Raw genomic sequence first — 19,512 nt, 5'->3', positions numbered from 1 at the left:
TATAAGTGAGTTTTTGCAGATGTTGTCCGTTACAAGACAAAAGACAGGATGAATAATAATAGAAAAGTAGTCAATCATAACATTTTTTCTATTTGATGACACAATAAGTTAAGCGCAAATTCGACGACAATATAACGAAATGATGAAACAACTTAAGTTGTCAATCCGTTTCGCTACATGTACAGCAAATGACCTTTTTAACTTGTTTTTGACTAACTGCAAACAGTACTAACAACAATTAAAATAGAAATTCATGAACTCTGACATGCTTGGGAACTTACTATGTAATGTTGTTGTTTACATTTTTTGTTTTGTTAGAATTAAAAAATCATGCAATCAAGCAAATATCATTTACTTCATAGTTCTCTGTGAATGAATAACAAAAATGCATATTTGTCATGATGTCACTTGTTGGAAGCATTAAATTAATCGTGTACGTTGTTGACCAATTTTCCTTCAGTCAGTAATACAGAAAATTGAGTCCCAAAAGAACGGGTCTTAACAGAACAGAAAGACTCCACTTGATTTGAACTTTACCCGAGGATATTAAAACAAAAGTTTTAACATTATTACATATTGGGTGAACTAAACACATATACAAAACAATAGTGACAGAGGTTTTACATTACTTCAATATTATGTAGTCTCCTCCTCTGAATGTTTGCATTGTCGAGTTTTATAATTCATTATCAGCCTCTTGCGTGATAATTTGATGAATACGGCGATCTCGAGTTGATAACCTTTGTCTGTATTATCTTATTTTTTTTCGGATCTATAGTTGTAAGATAATGATTGATGGTTATCTGTTATTTTCCCACTGACACATGTTCTTGAATTTGTCACAGAAAAAAATATTTGAGTTAAACCTAACCACAGATTCAACACTTCCAAATGGTTAATAAATGAATCTCTTTGTAAATATACATATAGAGAGAGAGATATGCAACCGCGCATTTTGCTGCGCTAGAATGCATTTGAGGTAAGCATATTGAAAAATAAGTTTGATCTAACATCATCGATTGAAGTTTATAAGTAAAACCTACTGCAGAGGTCACACTTTCCATTTTGTAAAATTGTATTATGCTAATGGTATATCATTGGAAATTTTATATTTAAAAAAGGCATTAAACAAGTCATTATAGAGAAAATTGAAATTTGTTCTTTCGGTGTGTTGTTATGTTTTACATCAATGTCATAAAAACCAGCTGTCTGTATCAAGGGGTTGACGGTAGTGATAAGATGATTTCCATATTCAGCCTGAATTCCAGTAGTTGGTTTCCATGTAGACGTGGTGGATTCTGATCTATGGACTAAATTTTTACTAAAGCTGATGCAGCGGATAAAGCACATGTCTTTTTGTTTCTGTAGCTCCATATCATTCATTAGGGTATATATGTACTTAAGTAGATACTAAAATTACCTGACTATATCTCAAAACAATACTTTGAAAGTATATTTTGACATATTATGAGTTATGATTGAAAGACCGTACAAGAAGGATGTGATTAACATAAAGAGCAAAAACAAATATTATAGGGAAAATTAAGGCTCTGAATCAGGCGACAAACAAATTTCAAGTAATAAATATTCAGATATTAAACCGTTTGTGGTCAGCATAACGTTTAGTTACTTTTTGTTAGGTTTAAGACACCGTTTTCCATTTTTAAGTATTATCTCACTGGTGTATACGTACAGTAGTACTGAATGTTTAAACTGTTAAGTAAAACATAATAATACTAGTACATAAAACATAACAACAAATAAAAAGAAATAAAAAAAAAACAATATGCTTTTTTTTAAAAAAAGAGGCTGCAGATACGCAACAGATACTTTTAATCATAAGTCAATGAAAAAAAAACGGAGCAAAAGAATACACTACAGTATACATAACAGAACATTTATGAATAGACTCATTTGCAAGTTACTAACATCCATGTTATTTGATCTCGGATATATAGTTGTTTCATAGTCACCTTATTGTTTCTAATTATGAAACACCCATGCATAAATTATCACGTTCATTTATTAATATGATTTTAAACAATGCAAAATTATTTATTGCGATTTCGGAAAATGCTGCATAAAAATGTGCTGTTTAAATTTAGAATGCGACTTTCTTTTCATTTTGAGAAAATACATATCCTTTTGCACTTTCACAGTGATAAAAACGTCGCTTAAGTTCCTGAATATATGTACCTAAGTGTTTGTCCTTTATTTTCCTATTGCATTTAGTTGACGTTTTGACGAAAGCCATAATTAGCCAACTTGTTATTACTTAGACGAACAACGCAACTTATAATTTGTCCAAGACATATATATCATACAATTCTGCTTTCAAATATGATTATATTGAAATTTTATTGATTTTCATCTGTCTAGTTCATTTTGAAAATTCTACTTACCTTGACAACTGTTTGTATGTTCCAATCATGTAAGTCAGAGCGAACTGTGTATGTCGCAATGCTCTCACTTCAAACTAGCACGTCATTCAATAGTGTAAATGTCAGGCAACAGATGTATGCAATTTTGTAAATCCATACAAATTATTCGTCAATTTTCTCTAAATTAGTATTAACCATTGTAATGTTTGACCTTAAATGTCTATTTCATAGAAGGTGACTGACGTTTAAATATAGTTCCATTTTTTACGAATGGTGTTTGTGATTATAAATGTATAACTTGCCTTATACAGTTGCCTAAAAAATATCTGCATAATTTCTCATAACTTTGAAAGCGTGAAGTGCTGTTTCGTCAGTTTTTATTGGATATATTATTCGTCTTTTGTTTTAAGTCGGATATGAGGTAAATAGGAAGCTGTGTGATTACCCGAGATGTTACTTAATAGTAGATCTGTAACAAATGATTTTCGTAAAAATCACTTAGGTTATGATAAGACCTTTAAATAACAAGTTATCTGAAAGACTTAAGCATTCATTATATGCAGGTCTATTGAAAGATGCCAGGATATAATATGGAAGATAAGCGAAAGAGAATTAACTAAAATTAGCATACACAGAAATCGACAACAAAAATTGCAAATTCTGAGAAATTATCTTCATTTTTTGCATGTTCCATGGAACATTTGTTCACTGGCTGTCAACTTCACGCACAGATCACGACATGAACAATTAGTTATTGATTAATTTTTAAACAGGACGTCACGTCGATTTCCAAGTTAAAGGTCAAAGGTAAATTGTATTGTCATGCTTAAACAACATAACTTGATGGTACACACATTACACCTATTATGACAGTTTATCACCTACTTTTGTTAAGATCCAGACACAAGTTTCCATTTTCTCTTTATTTAATAGATGTATCCTTAATTTCTTTATAGTTCCACAAATTAAATTTTAAATCCGTACTGAATCATAGAAAACTGGACTTAAACCGACTTCCAAAACGACACAAGATTATGTAATGATGAGTACCTAAAATACATCCATGCGTAAATTAAAATCCGAATAACTAATGTTTTGTTTTGTTTCTCCATATATTCCTCATTTTAAAAGTTGACCTCGCATGCGACGTTTCAGTTTATTTTACTTTTTTCTCGGAATACCTCATGATCATCTGTTTGGTATGTTTAAATAAATCTCGTTATGTTGAAAGATGTGCATAATGACGAATTTTAGAAATACAAATTACTTAGTCTTTAAGAAAACTTATATGATTTTCGCGATTATTTCCTTTTTTTACACAATAGTTGCAATATGGGTACTCTGATGTATTCAGAGTGAGGATTTTTTTTATATATAGAGTACATTACAAAAAAAACAAAATGTTATGTTAAGGTAAATTATATTAATAACAGTAAGCAGAACATGTTAACACACCGTTGTTGTGTTGTCATCAAAAAGGCAAAGCTACTTCACATATGTGTATGATTTAGCAAGATTTTGTGTTAAATCACATTCTATTAAATGCAGTCATTTTCTTTCAAAAACAATTTCTCGTATAATGTATCTTTTGTCAATGTTTGTACACGAACAATAAACAAAGCAACATATTCTGTTCTAAAGAAATGACACTATTGTAGTAAACTGATAACAAATGAAAATTAATTGTTCAATTTATGTTTAGCTTCTTTCAGTTCATTCTCAAGACATTCTTTTCTACTTCTAAATTCCTTCTTTCGAACTTCTTATCCTCAGTCAGTTTTAAACAGTAAAGTTCATCTGTTTCTACTATTTTACTATCTAATTCCTTTCTTATTTTCCTCCTTTCTTTGCGCTTTATTTTATTTATTTCCTCATTTTGCCTTTCTTCTTCAACTTCAGCTATTTGCATTAGCCTTATTCGTAAATTACTTTCTGCTTCCATCAGCATTTCGTTCGTAAAGAAATGTCCGTCATTTTCCAGTAGCATTTCATTAATCAAGAGAATTAACTCTCCGCATTGTTTTTCTTTCGATGCATTGTCTGAATTGTTATTGAAGGCAATATAGCGGTTATTACATTTATGCAGTAATGATTTGAGCTCAGGAGTTGAATCAACTATGAACTGTTCAAGGGTGACATTATCTTTATCAAGATCATCCTTTCTTGTAAAAAGAATAATCATATATCTAAATACACCCTCCCCAAAATGATCGACAAAATATTGAACAGTATCTTGTTCTTCCTTAGTGAATCTACCTATCCTTGTTACAAGAATAACAGCATGTGGTCCGGGTGAAATCATTTCTGTACATTTTACTAATTCATTTGAGATATTTTCATTAGTAAATCGAGTATCAAAAAGTCATGGAGAATCTATGACTGTTATCATTCTCCCAAATCATGCCGATTGTGATACCTGGCATTTGTCAGTGACTGACATACCAGAAACAGCAGAATGGAATGTATTCTTATTAAGAATATTATTACCAGTTGCACTTTTACTTTTGCACTTGTACTATTATTTGTCTGTTTGTCTTTTTATTTTTGGCCATGGCGTTGTCAGTTTGTTTTCGATCTATGAGTTTGACTGTCCCTCTGGTATCTATCGTCCCTCTTTTATCGGATCCAGTTTTACCAATAAGCAAGATTCGTCTTTCAGCATCTTCCTTCATGTTTGCAAACGGGGAATTTTTCTCGGTCCATTTGCAATCTACAATTTTGAAATTATGTAGCAAGCGATATCAAATTACAAAAATATCTTAACTGCATTAAATGTTTATCCATGAATGTAATATATCACTGGATTTTTACTTGCCAATGACCGCTAGTGGATCGTGAATGAACTGATTACTTTTTCGTGGAACATGAGTTCGACTTGGTGATCGATCTGATTTGTGTTGTTTTGAGGCCTATTGTTTGTTTTTTTGTGTTTTATCTTGAGGTCAATGTGGGGTGTGGGGCGTCTCTTTCATGTTGTAATTTGAATTGTTTCTTTTGAATCGTCTTTTCTCTTTTCATTCTTTCTTGTCCTTTAAAGATGTATCACTAAATTTACATAATGTATGCTTCTCCAATAATGCGCCGTATTCCACATCTGATGTGTCATACGAAGAAGGGCATATGCAGACAACATATTAAGCAATGTAATGTTATGACTTCTTCCACCATTTTGCATTATCTACAATTACTGCTTAAACTGCTCGATATTATAAAAATGTGTGTATCTGTTTGTGTATTATTTATAACCATGAGATAGCCGGATCAAATTAAGACTTGAAACTTGATATGTTATATTTCTCAAATAATAATGCAGCATTTAGGTATTAGGGTAGCACTATGTGAATGCCCATAATATCTGAACTTTTTTTAGTCTGCTGATTAGACAAAAGGCAATTAACGATTCGATAGTGCATCCATTTTCTCATATTATGACTAAATTTCGGATTTTAGAATCAGTACGGGTGTCACTAGTCGAGCAGAGACTGCTAACCCATTTGGGACATCTGAGCGCGATCTTTTGGTGTGGCCCTTTGTACAACTTTCATAAAATTAAATGAAGGTTCGAAAAAGCTATTGATGTCTTTAAACTGTTAACCACGAACTGAATAGAGTCGTTGACATCGCCGACAACGATGTCACCGACAAAAGAATTATAGTCGTGTTGTCTTGGTATCACGATAAAATGTCTAAAGTCCGACAAAAAAAATATCAAAAGGTATTAATTCCACACAATAAAGGAACAAAACTTTTTGAAAATCAAAGTTTGTGTTAAATTCATCACATGATGTAAAGCTTGTTCGCGTTACCTTCATGGTAAACTGTGAAAAAATTACACTACAAACGGTCAATTTGTCATCCTTCATTAGTTTTAAAAGAAAAGCCACATACATTGAAAGCTACACCGACCTCATGTAGGGAAGTGATCATGCTGGCAAATAGCTATTTATCTGCATGTTAAACACGTTAATTGAAAAATTACCTGTTTTGGTTGACTTGCCACGCCGTGTTAACTGCGAAGATGTAGTGATTGGTATGTCATCGAGGCGTAATTCACTGCATATATCACAGTACTTGTCGGCAACATAATTTGTATATTGACATTCATCACATTTCCAAACTTAAAAGAAAAAAAAAAATGTGAAATTTAAATGTTGACTCTTATTATGTACATCTAATAATGTAGGACAGCAATATTTGACCTGTTAAATTGCATGCTTACTGAAATTCCACATTGATTTATGCATTTGTGACTAGACTGTGTTTTACAAATAGAAGCGCTTCGCTTGGCATTGACTTCTTCTTTCTCTCAAAATCAATAAACGTATTATATTCTTATTCATTATGTCACATTGAAGTGCATAACATTGAACAGGTTCTCGTTATGTTTTATAGCATTAACCAATAAGAATGCTAACTGGACACTGGTTTAGACTCCACGTTACAATTTATGGTCATTGGCATTTACGGTAAAAACCATACTTGCCATTAGGTAACAATAAAATGAGGGTAACATAGACCGATATCAAGAAAAAGGGTGGTGATTGGGTTACTATGTTATAACGGCTAAATGGAAGTACATTAAGTGCTCACATAACAAAAAAAGTTTTAAGGGGCATTAGCTGTCAAATTTATGTTCACCGATTCGACTCAAATTCTCATATGTGATTTATAACATACTAAAATGTATAGCAAAATAACAATAAGTCTGAAATAAACAGTTAACCATGCATGTACTCGATAAAATGTATCAGAATTTAGTTTGTATTCAAGTCTAGACGCCATCGAGATGAACTTCGAAGACTGCCGACGGTAACATGATTAGATATAAATATAAACATCAATATATAAATAGATAGCGGCCTCGTGCAATTGGATTTTTCAAGGTCTTTTTGATTTCATGTTATATATAAGAAAAAAAACTAATTATCTTGTTTACCTGTTTAGTTGTGTTCCTTTTAATGGCTGAACACGACTAATACATGCGCAACCAATCTCTACCTAATGGGTAATATTAAAGGTTACATGAATACGGATTCAATGAGGTCAAATTATTCACTTGCAAGTGAATAATTCATCAGCGATGTTTCTTTGCTTATTTTGACAAAATTGAACCAAATTTGCAGCTTAAAGCGAATTATCATTTTTTTTATTTCACTGTTCTTAATGATTTAAAGGACTAAAATCATATTTGTTCATATCTCGTAGCAATGCCCCTTTAAGGTCTGTGTTTTCTTTCTTTGTTTGTTTGATTTTTTTCTTTGGCCAGAGAAAATGCCGTTATGAAAACATCTTCAAATCAGCTGATACTGATATTGATGTTCTTAAAATCAAGAACAGTAAATAATTTAGACAAGATTGACAAAGTTATGTATTCCTCATATGACCTTATTTCAAAATTTTAAAAGACAAGCGTGCTTAGTGAAGTTTTCCACACCTCTTTTTTTTTTTTTTTTTTGGTTTTCCTTGGTTAAATAACCAAAAACAATTTTAGAGGTATTTTTTATAGCTATTAACATAATTAAACAAAAAATACAAATTCTGGTGCGCCTATCCTTTTGCAATCCAAATACAAGTATACACAAACGCTGCAACAAACAAGTAGGGGAAGGGCTGAGATCTCACAAGTCATGTTTAACCCAAACGAATGTTTGCGACTGTCCCAAGTCAGGAAGCTCTGGCCTTTAATTTGTTAGTCTTGTATGTTTTTTTTTATCGGTTCATTTATATGTTTTGGAGTTTAGTGTGATGTCCATTTTCGCTGAACAATAGTATACATTATTGTTAAAGGTACATCTTAAACCCGCCTTCAGGTTTGGTATTTTCGCGCTCTGTTAAAGAACAATTGATGGCCTTAGGCTGTTTTCTGCTCTTTGGTCGGATTGTTGTCTCTTTGATACATTCCCCGTTTCCATTCTCAATTTTATATTACAACATGTACAAATATTCTAACTAACGTGAATTGTTTTTTTTTCTATTTCTGAGACACATATTAGCTACATGTAGGCCATGTAAAGGCGCATTTATGAGTTTGTATTGTGACGTAAATTTGCACACAATTTTGAGCCAACTATGGGCCTTTTTTGTGCATATTTCTTTAATCTCAACTTAAACATACGCAGAAATTCATATCACAACTCGTTAAGGATGACTTATGCTATGCTTTGCACGAATAACACTGTTTCTTATTCGTAAAAAGTACTCACCGAGAACTTCATCATCATAAGAAAGTTCAGCATCCATATTTTCATCATGGTTATTTTGCATTCTGCCTCCGTAACAGGCCTGACAGTATCCGCTATCACACTGGTTCACAAATGTACATGATTTGCACGCCCATCCTGTATAAATAAGCAAAACGATTTCTTTAACCCATGGGTTATCTTCACTATTATCATTTAAGTTGAAAACATTCTTAAATCCCTTTAAACTGACAATATGACCAGCGAGCAATACCAGACAGTGTAGTGTCTTTAACCATGAAACGTCAAACAAATAAAACTATCAACGAAAGAGACTTTACGGGGCATGCTCATACACCTTCCCATACAGGGGCGTAGCTACCTTCTTAATGAAGTGGAATCACAAACTATAGGGCGAGAGGTGGGGGGGACGCCTAAGGCCCCCAGTAGGTCCAGGGCAAAGCCCTGGTAGGGGCGAGGGGGCGAAGCCCCCCGGAAGCTCCTCATATATAGCGTTTCAAAACAATCACAACCGAAATAAAACTTGACATTTTTGTTGTGGTTTTTTGGTCAACTATTTGTTTAACTTCGAGTCGAATGAAGACTTAACATTGTCGCTTGCGTTTTTTTGTACGTGAAAGCTTTTAAAATCACGGAGATTTGTTCCATATGCTAGTATTCGTATTGAGCAAAGTAGATTTAAAAAAACAAACAATAAACATAAACACAATACTATATGTGGAGTTTCTGTTAGCAAAACATCATGGATACCAAATACTTGGTGGACACATTCTCATATATTTTGCTTAACATATGTATTTAGATGTTTAAAATTTTGTGGGTAAACTCTACAAGAGAGAGATGGGAATTTCGAATTTTACGTAGTTAGGAATATTCGAAGTTGAAATTAATGAACTTTTTCAGAGTAAATGGTACTTTGATCACGATCTTTTTCATGATCTGCGTTTTTAATTAGCCAGCTAATCAACAAATGCATATGCATTCGAACAGTTGTATGGCAATATCTAGATGATAACAGTGAAGATACGTGTAATAAAAGTTTGGTGTATCTTTCGAAAAAGAATCAGCAGTTTAGTGTCCTACTCGGACATACAGTTCTTTTTAAAATTGAATGACCTAATAGTCCAGTAAAATGATTAGAATTAACAATTTATTTAAATGGTTTTACGATCAACCATTCGTATAACCGGCCCATATAGAAACGACTTCGAATTATCGAATCTATATAACAGATTTTTTTTGTAAAATAAATAAAAACGTAAAACATGTACTGGAAAATGTGTACTTTTTTTTATAATAACAGCAGTTCCAACTTCTAATCTACTAGTATACGGAAACTATTGACTGATGGAATAGTTATTAATGTCCGGTAGCAAATATTACATGCACACAGGACGAGATACGTTGACGTGATGTGAAAATGAAATATTCGTGTTGTCAAGACCTACATACTTAGTCAATATTGAACTCGTTCACAGGGTTACAGTCATTATTCCCGGATCGATACGAGTTGAAGAGTCTTCATTCTAGTAAGATGTGTGCTTTGGGGCGAAGCGGAAAATAATAATATTCAAGTTTTTTTGTTAACCCGGATTATGTTGTTTTTTTACACTCAAAGCGAGTATACGGTATGGTTGTGGTACCAACAACTATGTAGCTGGTATTTTCTAAACAATGCCCGTAATATAAAAAGTTCCTCTAAGTTTACACCAGTTGTATGTATTTATCGTACACATGTCTTAAAGGATTAAAAATTCCGCTGCATGTGTATTCCTCTTGCTTTTCTTCTTTGTTAACTTTGTCTCTTACTCTCTCTCTCTTTCTTTTTTTTTTTTTTTTTTTTTTTTTTTGTGTGAAAACGACGTGGATGCACGTGCTGCCGTGCCTCCGGGTAGCTACGCCCCTGTCATATATATTATGAAACTACGACGGTAATATTGTCTAACACAAATCTATATTAAGAAATATGAACTTGACCAAACAAAAAATTATTTGAAATTTTAAATCAATAGGGATATTCCTATCAATCATCTTATACGTGACCATACATCCAACATGTCCAAGTAAGATTGCAATCACGTATGTAGTATTTGATTTAGAATCCTGGAATCTCAATGTGCAAATATTTAATGTTATCACAGTGAAATGTTTGTGTATGTGAATTTAATACTGGTCATCAATGGGCCTTAATTGGGACAATAAATATTTCCTTTCTCCTCTTCTCTAACAATATATATAATATACCTGTGTGGTCGATATACTGATCTTCAGCCTCGTCATGGCTACATGTGTCAAAATTAAAAGCATCTTGATCTTCCATTTGAGCAGTCGATGACCAAATTAGCTAAAAATATCGTACAATCAACATGATTAATACATATCGATTAATTTACATCACATTATTGGTTTTTTTTTAACTTCCTAAATCAGTTTTGAATCAAGGAAGAAATGTATTCTAAAAATAAAATTTTAAAAATCCCAAAGATCTATTTTTAGTTCAAACCAAGGATTTTTTCTTTTCTGCAAACTTTAAAAGGTCAATGTTTGTCTTCAATAGAATTTTATATGCGACGTTAATATCCTAGCTATAATTACCACATCCGTTTATATCAACATGATCTGATAAATTAAACATTTTTTTCATAATATATATCATATTTTATTGTGCTATTTAAAATATCCTAAAAAGACGTATAACCATTATCTCAATCTAAAAATAGATATGTGACACATTGGTTTTTCGTTTACTATAAATAAATCATACTTCGTATGTTGTATATATACATGCAAACACAATCATTTGATAAATACTTCAACATGGAAAGGTAAGGGTTTATTTTGATTTCTTTGATTCTTTGATTGTTTCCAAAACATAACACAAATGAGTTTTTGCAATTAATTTCTTTTTCCTAATAAAAAGTAAATGATCCGGAAACCATCGCTTAATTATTTGTTAAAAAAGAAAAAAGTCAAAGACTAATGATATCGAATAGTGACTTTATCACAGTGGCATTTAGATGATTACAGAACGTCATAGTCTGGTTGTGTTTATGCATCTATACTTATTGGAATTGTTTAAAATGCATTTAAGAGAAACCGAAAGACAAGTTCGTACTTTTTTTTAAATGTTAATGTTACTCGATGGCGTGTACATAAGGCAGGGGCCTGTTTATCGATGGAGTCCTAATATCTAAACCAAGGCATATCTGAGAGCATGATTTGGGATGGAATTAAAACTGTCTGAGCATGCACATCGATGCTCTCTTAGGATTATCTTACATAGAATGTTGTAACCGATATCCTAGATATTAGAGTATAAGTAAATAGCATAATAGAAAAAAATGAAAACAATAGAACGAGACAACAATGCATAAAAATTAACCGGTGAATATATAATAATAATATTTAAATTATGATAAAATAATAGCAAATATCAACAATATCGTTAATATGATTATAAAATAAAGGATTATATAATAATTGTACATTTAAATGTGACTACATTTTCTATGATAATTGAACTATTTAAGTCTAAATATTTACAACGGTAACATAATGATTTATTTTCGAGTACGTTGAATTCTCACAGTCTCATATATAAAGGAGTTCAAAGGCAAATATCGTGCATCGTTCGTATGAATACGCAAATGTTTAATTAATTCAGTACTGCCAAAATATATAAGAATATGAACAAAAGGAGGAATCCTAACTTTACAGATGCCGAACAACAGTCCCTCCTGTAAGCATAAATCTTTACTGTTCAGAACAAAAAGAGGGTTTGCGATACAGGTATCATAAAATATATTCTTAAGTTAATACCATCTTACAACACCTTAATTTGCCGTCCTTAACTTAGTACAATTCATAGGAAAAATTCTAAATAACGACATGTTTGATACACGCATTTTTGGCAAAGATATGTCCTAAGATGATCTAAGGAAATGTCCTAAACACTAATAATGCTTATAAAAACAGGCGCAAGATTTCGTACCAGCGATAATCATAACATAGTGTGACAACTACAACGTAAGTGGATCATGTGGATGGCAAATATACAAAAAAACGTTGACAATTGCAACTTGCCTGAAGATACCTTGGTAGTCACATTCTTGTTCTATAGTGTTATCAAATTTTGTATCAATTTATCTGCCGGTAATCAAGGACACCGATATATGCCAAAGAGTTAAGACAGAAGGTGAAAATGCTTAACTAATGACCATGTCTTGTGCAAGTAAAACTTCTAAATGTATTTTACCTTATTATCTTGTAGTGAATGGGAATGCAGTGTTTGTACTTTAGTAAATAATGCATCTAACCGTACATGTGAGGTTTGTTTGAACACAAAACCATCATCTGCAGACACTTGGTCACCATATCTACAGAATACTGCTTCCAGTGGTATGTTGTGCCATGTTTGTTAAACATTATATTCTCTTGTGTGATCAAAGAAAAAAAACTGCCAATAAATGTACACCTTTATAGCTTGCTGTTCGGTGTGGCTCCGTGTTGAAGGCCGAACTTTGACCTATAAGGGTTTACTTTTACAAATTGTGACTTGGATGGAGCGTTGTCTCATTGGCACTCGCACCACATCTTCTTATATCAAGACACTTACTGGCAACATAATTGTATATTGTTGGTTTGCTTTCTTTATTACTTTATATAGTCGACAATCGTTATCTGAAAAGTTGATCGGTCTCACTTACAGTAGCAGTACTTTTTAGTGATATGTTTTCATATTTTTATCACATTATATTTAAGTATTTATCCATCTAAACATTTTGAAAACATCCCAGAGTCATTATCATGTCCCAACAGGGAGTAAAATAATAATCAAAGTATGTAAATAACAGCACATAGTAAATATTATCTATATAAGTGCACATGGAAGAAGCTAATCTTTTAGTCCTCTATTGATACCAAAAGTCCTGCTGTTAATCCCAGACCACAAGATAAATTATGCGGTCTTATCTTAACATTATTGCATTTCAATCAACAGTAGTTTATATAAGTATAGAGGTACATATATGTCACTATGTTAGATATTGATATTGGTTATATACAGCTGGGTACTCTTAATATGCTCTTATCATAGACTGTCTGGATTGGGAGGGAACTTTGACAATATTTCATTACTACATTACAGATCAAATATGTGAGGTCAAACTCAGTGTGTAATTAAAGGGAGTAATTTCTACAAACCCCAGTTTTTTGTCAATTTGAATTTTTCTTCTAATTCATAATGTATAGGTCACCAAGGATGAAAGGTAAAATGAGGTATGACACCCAGCAGTTAAATCGATATGTGACTCTTTCATCTAGCAATAGTATTAAAACATTTGACTTTTGTACACATTACACAAGTATTCCCCATTCCAAACTAAAAGACTAATAGAAAGAGTTGATCCTGCTTTGGTTCATAAAAAAAATAATTGCCAAAGTAGATATACGTATCTTGTCTTAGGTAGGAATAAATCCTACTTTGTAAAACATCACTCTGATTCAAACAAAAAAAATTCTATGAAACTGGCATTATCAAGATGCTTGATTTCTTGCTTGACAAAATATTTTTACGTTTGGAGGACGTGTTTTGCAACACACAATCGGCATTCCCATGGGAAAAAGTGTGCCCCTCTTCTTGTCGACTTGTTCCTTCATTCATTTGAGGCTTTCTTCGTACAGGAACTTCTTAATAAGACAATACGTCAGCAGTATCCTTTAACTTTACTTTCCGCTATATAGATGATGTTCTCTCACTAAATAATACAAAATTTGGTGACTATGTTGAACGCATCTATCCCGTCGAAATTAAGATAAAGGAAATAACAGATACAGTTAAGTCTGCCTCATATCTTGACTCTCATATAAAAATTGACAATGAGGTTCGGTTTAAAACAAAACTTTACGACAGAAGACAGCTTCCCAATTGTGAATTTACCATTTCTATGTAGCAACATTCTAGCAGCGCCTGCATACGTAGTATATATATTCCAGTTGATATTCCAGTGCTTATATTTCCTATCATGATTTCCGTGATAGATGAGTGCTGTCACAAGGAAGCTTTTAAAAGCAAGAATTCCAAGTGGTGAAGTTGAAATCATCCCTTCGTAAGTTTTACTGACGCCACCACGAGTTTGGTTGATCGTTATGGATTCCGTTTTACAGATGATAGCGGATATGTTCCTAATGTCGTAACTAAAATTTCTGACCTACCGAATTAAACTTATTTCCGGGTTTGTATTAACATTAACATGAGCAACACGACGGGTGTCACATTTTAAACAGTATCTGCTCACCTTCTGGGGCAACTGGGATCACCTTAGCTTTTGTAGGGGTTAGTGTTGTTCAATCTTTAGTTTTCTATGTTGTGTTTTGTGTACTATTGTTAGTCTGTTGGTCTTTTTTCTTTTTTAGCCATGGCGTTGTCGGTTTATTTTCGACTTATGAGTTTGAATGTTCCTCTATTATTTTTCGCCTCTCTTTTCTCACTGGCGGCATATATAAAAAAAAACATGAGACACGATTTTGTAGCGTGTGTAAGATCAATAAAAGGGAAGACAACAAATGTTTAATACCATCTAACATGAATTTGCTATTTTTACCATTTTTTTACAGTTAATGAGCTACTTTTTATACGACCGCAAAAAATTTCTTGGGACCGTATAATGGTATGATGTCGTTGTCGTCTGCGTCGTCGTCTGCGTCTGCGTCGTCGTCCGAAGACACATTAGGTTTCCGGACAATAACTTTAGTTTAAGTGAATGGACTTCTATGAAATTTTTTAAGAAGGTTCAATACCACAAAAGAAAGGTGGGGATTGATTTTAAGGATAATGGTTCTAACCATTTGGGAATTAGGGGCCCAAAAGGGGCCCAAAAGGGGCCCAAAACAAGCATTTTACTTGTTTCAGGATAATAACTTGAGTATAAGTATTTTGATTGCTCTGAAATTGTACCACAATGTTAAATACCACAAGTAGAAGGTTGGGATTCATTTTGGGGGTTGTGGTGCCACAGTGTAGGAATTAAGGGCAAAAAATGGGCCAAAAACAAGCGTTTTTGTAGTTTCCGGACAATAACGTGTGTGTGAGTGTATGGATATCTCTGATATTGTACCACAAGGTTCCATATTACAAAGGAAAGTCTGGGATTGAGTTTGGGGGTAATTGCCCCAAACATGGGGGAATAAGGGGCCAAAAACAAGCATTTTTCTAGTTTCCAGACAACAACTTGTGTTTAAGTGAATGGATCTCTCTGAAATTGTACTACAAGGTTCCATACTACAAAAAAAGGCTGGGATTGAGTTTGGGTGTAATTGCTCTAAGGAGGGATTCAAAAAGTTTGGGGGGGATTTTTTTTTTTTTTTTTTTAAGGGGTTCAAATTTTTTTCAAAATTTTTCAAATTTCAAATTTTTGAAAAGTTTCAAGAAAAAGGAGGAAACCTTCAAATGCACAGTATTGCGCAATAGATTTGTAAGATCTTTGACCACATTTATTTTGTGTCAGAAATCTTTATTATGTCAAAAAAGTGATCACAATCCAAATTCAGACAGTATCAAGCTTGAATATTGTGTCCTGTTCAGGGTTCGACCTCTCCGGTCGTATCAGGGTGCGCTCAGCGAAGCATTTTATTTATTAATCATACAAAAACAAACGTTTACCTATCTATAGATTTAGCTTTTAAATGAGTTAAAGATTTTTAAAATCCATTGAGTAATTTTGGAGAAATTTATCTTTAAAAAACTGTTTGTTTGAGTCATGAAAGTCAGACTGTAGTGCTACCTTAAAAGAGATAACAGAAATTTGAAGATATCTAGAGTAAATACGGTGTGAAATGAAAGTCAAAGTAACTGTATCTTTAAATGAATTTTAGAATGGAGCTGTCTTGTATGTACGTACAATAACAAAGGACAAGATCAGATATGCGGGATATGTAGCAGTTCACGTGAAACTATTACTACAGGACCAGTAAATATCCCTGATTATTTGAACAGAGGTAATTCACAATACCCTAAACCTTGGGTCTTTTATCGAAAATAATAGACAATCATACAAACGTTGGTTTTCAATAAACTCTGTAAAGTTGGTTGGTTATGAAACTACAGTTTGTATAACAAAAACTTTAAAAGCAATTATAACCCGTGTTAAAAAACATTAACGTTGATCGTAAACATCAAAGATTCCAGACTGATAATTAATTTTTTTTTTTTTTTTTTTTTTTTTATCTTCTTGAAACATGTTTATGGATCCATAACCAAACTCATATTAAAAATAGTAAAAAAAACACATGTTTATAATCTTGAACTGAAGCCTGCAAACATTCAATAAACTATTGTTATCTCAGTTCTTAATCATATGAAAGAAACCACATACTATATAATACACTTTTGAATCATTTAAGCCTGTGAATCGTAAAGATATGCCGTTAAAATATTGATATTTTCCTATCAAAATGAACGCGGCAACAAATTTTGCATGTATGTGCAACACAGATTGTCGAATTGGTTCAGTGAAATAGAACACAGTGTTTAAAGATCAACGTATATAAAACTACCTTTTTTGTTTTAGGTGCAACTAAGAGACCAAAGTTTAGTGGTGTGATAAACACAACTGAATTGCGAATTGTAATAATTGGCAAAACGGGGACAGGTAAAAGCGCCACCGGAAATACAATCTTAGGCAGACGTGAATTTGAATCTAAAGTATGCGGAGCCTCTATTACAAACAAATGCCAGCTTGGAATGAACACCAGATTCGACCGCAAAATGGTGGTTGTGGATACTCCAGGACTGTATGATACAGGGATGACAAATGAGCAAGTTACAAAGGAAATAGTTAAATGTATTGGGATGACTGCGCCAGGACCACATGCTATTCTGCTGACGTTAAACGTTGGTCGATTTACCAAGGAAGAACAAGATACGGTTAAACATTTTGTTGATCATTTTGGAATTGGTATGTACAATTACCTAATGGTTGTTTTTACAAGAGCAGACGATCTTGAAGATGATAATGTAGACATAAGGGAATATGTTAAAAATTGTCCACAGTCACTTCAGGCAATTCTCAAACTTTGTGACCACCGGTATATCCCTTTTAACAATAAACTTTCTGGTTACAGTCAAGAGCAGCAAGTTAAAAATTTGATAGGTTGTGTTGATGAGGTTGTACGCAAACATGGAGGTTTTTGCTACACAAATGAAATGTATGAAGAAGCCGAAAAAACACTGAGAAGACGTGAAGATGAAGTAAAGAGAAAGTTGAAGGAAGAGGAACGACGAAAAATAGAAACTCTTCATCGCAATCTTCAAACGGAATTTGATGAAAAGTTTGCATTGGCGAATGAGGAAAAAGAAACGCTTGCCAATGAAATCAGGAAAATCGAATTGGAAAAACAGACAGCAGAATCTCGGGAAGCAGAGACAAGAAACCAAATAAATGCGTTGAAAAATGAGTTGAAAGATTGTAAGCAACAAGAAGAAAACCGAAACAAAGAACAAGAAGAAAGACTGGAAAGAAAGCTACATGATATGGAAAGAAAACAAGCAGAACAATTACAAATGCAAACCAATAAAGCAAACGAAGACCGAATAACACAACTACAGAAACAAATGGAAGACAACGAGCGACGACGAGAACAACAGATAGAGGATTTGAGAAGGGAAAACGAACGGAAAGTGCGGGATGTTGAAGAAAGCTATAGGAGACAACAGGAATCATCAGCTTTACGTGATAACTCTAGAAAAGGGATCGAAAAGGAAGAAGGTGTATTTTCCCAAATATGGACTGGAGTAAAAGGAGCGGCAAACGCAGTTGTTGAAACTGTGAAGAGCTGTTCTATAATGTAAAAGGAAGCTAACTTTTGTTTCAGTTTCAATGCTTTTTCGATAGCTTACAATAGATTAAAGTTGAAGTAAAATATTTCAAAAAATATCGTGGTGATGAACTTATTTTACTTTTATGCATTGAATTGATACATGATCGTTTGCGTAATTATATAATTCACTTGTCTATAAAATAATTTCGTCAAATATCAAATGATATATTCACAATGATGTAAAACGGGATTTCTAGATACACATGTGTAATATGTTTAATGATATTCATCGATATGAAAATACTAGTCTTTTCTTGCGAATCCTTCGACTTTCAAGTGCCGAAAAAGGTTTTATATAACGTAGAACGTGGAAAGTGGGCAACTAAGTGGCATTAAAATGTAATTGCAATTTAAATATTTTTCATCCAAAGCTTTTTTATTTATTTTTGATAAGCAAGTCAACAGATATATTTTGGAATTTTTGAAAACATCACGTACATCGATAAAGACGTTTCTTATTATTTCTTTATTTTTCACATAACATAACTGTAACAATAAAATTCTGAATGAGATGTCAAATATCTGCATGTATACTACATGCATTATCGTTCTACTCTCAAAATATTAATAATTGCACAATTTTGCCTTCCGCATCTGAGAAACTTGTTCTAATTGCTTACGTTCACGCTTTCTCTTCAAGGTACCATAAATTTGTCATTGTGTTGTGTGGTTTTTTTTTTCCAAAACAATATTTGCAATGTACAAAGAATATATATTTATCCATTCCATTAAAGAATAATTCCTCTTTTTATTGTTTGTTATATTGTTCCTGGGGGTGTTTTAACCGTATCAAGTGCGTTTATGTGTTTCTTTCTTGTCTTTCTTATGGCATATTTTATTCCATATGTAGGAGGAAATCAAGAAGATACAATCTATTGAAACGGCATATTCATATGTTACCCGTTTGTTTGCATCTGTTCTAAGTCAAGAACTTGTTGTTCAGTGGTTGTCGTTTGTTGATGTGGTTCATAAAAAGTAAAATCACAAAACTACTGAACTCCGAGGAAAATTTAAAACGGAAAGTCCCTAATCAAATGGCAAAATCTAAGGCTCAA

General features: G+C 32.8%; 2 protein-coding genes across 2 annotated transcripts; one reads left to right on the top strand and one right to left on the bottom strand.

Moving 5' to 3' along the window:
* Window positions 1–3,790: 3,790 nt before the first annotated feature.
* LOC127700084 (uncharacterized) lies at window positions 3,791–11,011 on the bottom strand. The gene is made up of 4 exons (XM_052203551.1): window positions 10,826–11,011; window positions 8,585–8,719; window positions 6,361–6,498; window positions 3,791–5,091 (listed from the first exon to the last, which is right to left on the bottom strand). The coding sequence occupies exons 1-4, from the start codon at window positions 10,899–10,901 to the stop codon at window positions 4,880–4,882; spliced, it is 561 nt and encodes a 186-aa protein (XP_052059511.1). The 5' UTR covers window positions 10,902–11,011; the 3' UTR covers window positions 3,791–4,879.
* A 339-nt stretch (window positions 11,012–11,350) lies between these two features.
* On the top strand, window positions 11,351–19,204 carry LOC127700070 (GTPase IMAP family member 4-like). Its single transcript, XM_052203536.1, has 4 exons — window positions 11,351–11,406; window positions 12,852–12,979; window positions 16,454–16,576; window positions 17,149–19,204. The coding sequence occupies exons 1-4, from the start codon at window positions 11,351–11,353 to the stop codon at window positions 18,426–18,428; spliced, it is 1,587 nt and encodes a 528-aa protein (XP_052059496.1). The 3' UTR covers window positions 18,429–19,204.
* Window positions 19,205–19,512: the final 308 nt, after the last annotated feature.

This window comes from Mytilus californianus, unplaced genomic scaffold (genome assembly GCF_021869535.1).
Source record: "Mytilus californianus isolate M0D057914Y unplaced genomic scaffold, xbMytCali1.0.p SCAF_48, whole genome shotgun sequence".
Taxonomy (NCBI): domain Eukaryota; kingdom Metazoa; phylum Mollusca; class Bivalvia; order Mytilida; family Mytilidae; genus Mytilus; species Mytilus californianus.
The sequence above is the reverse complement of the archived record's forward strand: the minus strand, read 5'-3'. Positions and strand labels throughout refer to the sequence as shown.